Consider the following 6,371-nt stretch of genomic DNA (forward strand, 5'->3'; position numbering starts at 1 on the left):
TTTCATGTTTACTAATAACTGTGAAAGTAGCGGGTGTTGATTTTAGTTATGTTTGACATGCATAGTAAATTAGTGACATTCTGAATATTGAATGATTTTAATGTCTTAATTACATTTCTAAACTACTTAGGAAATGCTATGAGCGAACTAATCTTTTTTTCTCTATTAAATCCCCACTTTTAAAACTCCATCGCATCATCTTCAATGAAAACAACCTTCACAGCACATGCTTTGGCACGCAACAGGCGCCAACATCGGGAAGAGGAGGAAGAGGACCCTCCCCAAGCACCCTCCCATCCCATCTCCCCCTCTCCCCCCTTAACCCCTCCAACTCCCCACCCCCCATCCCATCTCTCCCTCTCCCCCCCCCCCCCCCCCTAACCCCTCCAACTCCCTACCAACACAAATACCCCGTCCCAGCAGGCTTCCAGCAGTCTCTCATTACAGGACACCACCGAGGAGATGTACACCCTGGAAGGTAATGAGAGCGCTAAGTACCAAATATGAGTAATGTAGTAATGGTAATTTCACATCCCTATGCTGTCTACATGCCAACTGTACTCTTCAATCTGTCCACTATCCCAAAACAACCATTATATACCTCTTATAACACTGCACTTCAGGCACTCCTCTTACACTCAATTTAAACTGCGTCCCATTACCCTAAAAAACACTCTAAAAAAGAATCACTCTGACATATAGGGCCATCTGTCATTCCACAACTGCATATATCCACTACATCATAACCATTCATAATTCCCCCCGCCCTGTACACTCGCATCAAGGATTACTGTCTCTCCTCCACCAGCAACACTGCCCTCCCTTGGTAGAGTTAATAAGTGTGCCCGTGCTGCAACCAGCGTAGCGCAGCTGTGCAATCTTTTATTTTAAATTTAATATTTATTATTTTCAATGTTCACAATATATATTTATGGTTATACAAATGTGTCTGTGATTTGTTCAAAATTAAATTACTATTTTGTAAAGGAGTATGTACATGTAGACATGTGTATTAGTGTTTATATATGTGCCTGAAAGTGCAGGTTTAGAAATACATGTTGCTGTAGGCTGTGTGTGTGCCACACAGTGCAAATATAAAAATGTGTGTGTGTGTATATATATATATATATATATATATATATATATATATATATATATATATGTTAGTGTGTGATGTGGCCAAATAAGGGCATGGTGGTGAATGGGTAATTTGGACATTGTTACTGACATACACAGACAGGTTGACACAACACAAAAGCTCATGAGCACACGTGTTAGATAAGATGATGTGATGTCATATGCAATCCAAATTCATGTACTGTACATGGAGACATATGTCACAGAAAGCCTGTGCATGTTGGTTCAACATTGCAAGGACTGCATTGTTATTTTTAATTGGGAAGGCAATTAGTACATTGAATCCATTCAACAACATGAAATGGGTCAAATTGGTTAATGGGTTGCAGGCGAATGTGTGCGAGAACGAGTCAACCAGAATAACCCCCTTTATCTCCAACCATACCATTGATTTTTCTGCTTGGATTCAGTAGTAGCAAGTTGGCTTGATTGGCAGGGCTCTCTATGTCCTAGGCCAGTGGTTCCCAACTCAAGGACCCACAACAGGGCATGTTTGCCTGGTCTCTTCACAGATTAACAAGTGTAAAGATTTGGTCTAACTGGGGATCTATTAAAATGTGTCAGTAAGTAATGAGTACACCTGTGCACCTGCCAGGTGACCTGGAAAATGTGAATTATTTGGTGTCTTTGAGGACTGCCTTTGGGATACCAATGCCAACATGGGCCTAATTCAGACCTGATCGCACTACAGTCGATTATTGATAGAATGCGCATGCTTACAACCCATAGTGCGCATGTGCGAGGCCATCTTGTGATAAAACCCTGATTTTGTTTTTACTTCTGGCCATAAGCAAGGTGATTGACAGGAAGTCGGCATTTGTGGGTGGTAACTGGACATTTTCTGGGAGTGTCAAAGGAAACACGTGCGTGCACAAGCGGGTTATGGAAAGTCATGTGATCTCGGCTCCGGACCCCAACAGCCTGTTTCTGTCGCAGCCACCGAGTATGTCCTGGGCTCACACAGACTGTACACAGTGGAAAAATCATTTGATGGTGAGCAGGCCATGCTAAAAAATGTGCAGGCCTGAATGGAGCAAAAATTAGCAAACCACCAATCATGTCTGAATTATACCCAATGCCTCAAACCACATCTGGTAATGTGTAGTTCTGTGCATACTGTACAAGGAACATGTATTTTCACCTATGATGATAATATTAATAATAATAATAATAATAATAATAATAATAATAATTGATAATAGTGCACTCACTCACACTTTGACTTTTTAAAAATTATTTTAGCAGTCAGCAGTTTCGTAGAATAATTATGCAATAATACGTTGGTGTGTGTGTGTGTCTGCGTTTGCAATCACTGATCACTCCCATCACTGTGCCTCATATATAAATAAAGTTCTAGTGAAAGCTTTGTTAGCTCATTCTTCTGTTACACTACAGGAAGATGTCTGGCTCTGTACGGCAAAACAAATCTTCCCGGGAGCAATACTTTGAAGATGTGATGAAAATAGTTGAAGAAGCCAGCAAGAAGACTCCAGAGGAACTAAAATTTAATTATAAGGGAATTCTGTACCCCTTTGGTCTATGTACAGAGGCCACATTTCAAGCACTAGAGTCTCTGGAAGCCAGAGAAGATGATGTTCTGATTGTTACATATCCCAAATGTGGTAAGTGGGGGAAACCATTACAGGTACTACTGTATGTGTGGCAAGTATTAAAGAGCAGTGACAGATTTTCTGTCTGTCTGTCTGTCTGTCTTTCTGTCTGTCTCTCTGTCTATTTATCTTTCTGTCTATCTTTCTGTCTGTCTCTGTCTATCCATACCTCCCAACTTTTGTCCACGTCGATGCAGGATGCTGCTCCTTCGCGCCGGAGGCGCGTTGAAATTTTAGGGGGCGTGGCCTAATTTCGGGGGCGTGACCTATACGCGCGGCTCCCCGCGAGGCCACGCCCCCATTTTGCCGCTATGGGGGCATGACCCAGAGGCTCTGTGAGCCTCTAGCCATGCCCCCAGCCCCCTGGCTGCGGGAATAGACGCTGTGCGCATGCGCACAGCGTCTATTTCCCGCTGCTTAGCAGCCGACAGGGGGGACTCCCAACAGCCCCCCCACTCCGCGGGACACTGCCGCCCGCGGGTGGGACATCGGGACAGGCCCTGACAATCGGGACTGTCCCAATAAAATCGGGACTGTTGGGAGGTATGCTATCTATCTTTATGTCTGTCTCTCAGTCTATCTATCTTTCTGTCTGTCTCTCAGTCTATCTATCTTTCAGTCTGTCTTTCTGTCTGTCTGTCTCTATCTGTCTGTCTCTCTGTCTATCTATCTTTTTGTCTGTCTCTCTCTGTCTGTCTCTCTATCTTTCTGTCTGTCTGTCTCTATGCCTATTAATCTTTCTGTCTGTCTGTCTCTCTGTCTATCTATCTTTCAGTCTGTCTCTCTATCTTTCTGTCTATCTCTATGCCTATTCATCTTTCTATCTGTCTGTCTCTCTGTCGATCTACCTTTCAGTCTGTCAGTCTTTCTGTCTGTCTCTCTGTCTATCTACCTTTCAGCATAACTCTCTGTCTATCTACCTTTCAGCGTAACTCTCTGTCTATCTACCTTTCGGAACTGTAGCACCGAACTGTAGCACCGCAGCCCCCGCGGTCGCGGGGGGGTGCTGTCCCTGTGGGGGCGCCGGGGGGCTGCGGTGCTATAGTAATGTCCCCGCCCCCCATCCCCCGCAGGCTTACCTGTCTGCGCGTCCCGGCTCCCCTCCTGGCTTCAATCAATTCTATGGAGATGGGCCACAATAAAATGGCCGCCCCATAAAGCAGACAGTTCTGCGTTATGGGGGCGGCCATTTTATCGTGGTTCGTCTGCATAGAATTATTAATTGAAGCCAGGAGGGGAGCCGGGACGCGCAGACAGGTAAGCCTGCGGCGATGGGGGGGGCACCGGCAGCCGGGGTGCGGAGGCCGGCGGGGAGGGGGGGGGGAGGCGCCCCCCACTGCTCTTTCTATATATCTTTCTGTCTGTCTCTCTATGTATCTTTCTGTCTGTATCTCTCTTTGTCTATCTCTCTGTCTATCTTTATGTCTCTGTATATCTTTATGTCTGTCTCTCTGTTTATCTCTCTCTGTCTATCTATATTTCTGTCTGTCTCTCTGTATATCAATCTTTCTGTCTGTCTCTCATTATATCTATCTTTCTGTCTGTCTCTCTGTCTGTCTCTCTGTCTATCAATCTTTTGGTTTGTCTCTCTGTCTATCTATCTTTCGGTCTGTCTCTCTCTGTCTGTCTCTCTATCTTTCTGTCTGTCTCTATGCCTATTAATATTTCTGTCTGTCTCTCTGTCTATCTATCTTTCAGTCTGTCTCTCTATCTTTCTGTCTATCTGTCTCTATGCCTATTAATCTTTCTATCTGTCTGTCTCTCTGTCTATCTACCTTTCAGTCTGTCTCTCTCTGTCTGTCTCTCTATCTTTCCGTCTGTCTCTATGCCTATTAATCTTTCTGTCTCTCTGTCTGTCTCTCTGTCTATCTATCTTTCTGTCTGTCTGTCTCTCTGTCTGACTCTATGCCTATTAATCTTTCTGTCTGTCTGTCTCTCTGTCTATCTCTCTGTCTAGCGTCCTGATTGATGCTGGGATTCCAGTCCTGTTCTCCCGGTGGTAGTCGGCGTTATTATTTTATATACCGGCATCCCCCAATGCAGGGATGCTGAACACAACCCTCTTAGGCATATACTGTAGTCTACCAAGTTATGGAATTGGCTGCTAACCAATAGAGCCCAGCACTGTCAACGAGTAAGCTTCTCTTATTTTAAAGCCATTCTGAAGAGAAGTAAGAGGCCACTGAGATCCAAGATTAGAACTGTCCCAAAAAAGGGATAGTATGCCGAAATTATGTAGATCTTTAATCAAAGTAGAGTTTAATGAATTGACAGCAGTTCTCAAACTTTTTTCTATCCCGTACCCCTTGATTAGGCTTTTCATTTATGAGTACCCCCTCCTCTATATTTGAAGTATCCGCAGTACTTATGAGTGGATTAAAGTGAGATGCAAGCATGCATGTGCTTTATATAAAGGAGTAGCGAAGGAGTACTGTGCGGTCAGTATTTGGGTCCCTCTGTGTCTGGCTGCTGGCTGTGTACTGTCTCCTGGGTTCCTGCTAAAGCTGGCCATACATCAGAAAGATCGATCTTAAGATCGATTGCGCTCATGATTGTGTACAATTTCCCTTGAAATCCCCGGCAGTCCTTGGTGGTTTTTGGACACACAATCTACTCACAATCCATCATACAATCAGTCATACAATCCATCTACTGCATGATTGTGTACACAAGATGTGCATATGGAGACATGCCCTCTGACCCGATGCGCGGCCCCGTGCGCATTGGATCGGAGTCGGCAGGTCGGACGGGCTGCACATAAGATTTTCTAAATCTTATGTGCTGCCCGGAGCCGTGCGGGGACTGCAGCTGGCGGGGGGACCTACCAGAGCCAGGCGGAGGGATCAGGGGAGCGGTGCAGGGAGCCCAGCAGAGGAGGAGAAGAAGCTGCCGTCAGCGGGAGCAATGGGGGCAGCGCAGAGACCTCGCTAATTGGCTGAGAGAGGTCTCAGCCAATCAATGGCTTCCTATGCGTTTGTATGGGCTTTTTTTAAAGTGTTCTGCTGCTCCCGAGTCCCGCCGCTGCCCGGCAGCGTCTTCTCCTGCCCGGCCCGGCTCCCTGGTACTCTGCGCTGCCCCCACTGCTCCCGCTGATGGCAGTGGCTTCTTACACAGCTCCCTGCGCCACAGGATCACCGGCGCCCCCCTGCCCCTAACCGCCTGCCCCCTGCTCCTCACCGCCCGCAGCTCCCCGTTACATGTGGTAAATCGCAAGCGATTTATCACATGTAAATTTGGCACATCAAGTGAAAAATTGTATGTGAGCCTCCCGGGGAGCTGCCGGGCGGCTCACAGGAGGATTGGGTCCGACTTGTCCTAAGGACAAGTCGGCCTAATGTATGGGGGCCTTAATGCCGCTGCTTCCTCCACCTGTGTCAGTGCAGGGCAAATTAACTGTGTGTGTAGCTCCCAGTGGATTGCTGATTGGGCCACAAGGAGATGCTGCTGGCGCTGAAGAGGGAACCAGAAGTGATGCAATGTGGTTAATCTCCATTTGAATGGGAGACTTTTGCCATCAGGACAACTGGTCTACAGAGTACCCCCAGGGGTACTTTTACCCCATGTTGGGAACCAATGCATTACAAAGTATCCCCCTAAGTAGGAGCTTGTTGGTTCTGGACCCCT

The 6,371-nt window shown here is 46.3% G+C and overlaps 1 protein-coding gene across 2 annotated transcripts in view; it reads left to right on the forward strand.

The window, feature by feature from the left end:
- The first annotated feature begins 337 nt into the window (after positions 1-337).
- The window catches only part of LOC146063616 (sulfotransferase 6B1-like), a 41,221-nt gene continuing 35,187 nt past the window's right edge, over positions 338-6,371 (forward strand). Inside the window, exons 1-2 of one of the 2 annotated variants that reach the window (XM_083176172.1) lie at positions 338-478; positions 2,533-2,759. In XM_083176172.1, coding sequence (XP_083032298.1) covers positions 2,537-2,759 — 223 coding nt within the window. In that variant the 5' untranslated portion in view covers positions 338-478; positions 2,533-2,536. Of the gene's footprint in view, positions 495-2,532; positions 2,760-6,371 lie in introns of both variants that reach the window. The other variant, XM_083176171.1, reaches the window with a different exon arrangement.

This window comes from Crinia signifera, chromosome 3, assembly GCF_055691185.1.
Source record: "Crinia signifera chromosome 3, ASM5569118v1, whole genome shotgun sequence".
Taxonomy (NCBI): Eukaryota; Metazoa; Chordata; class Amphibia; order Anura; family Myobatrachidae; genus Crinia; species Crinia signifera.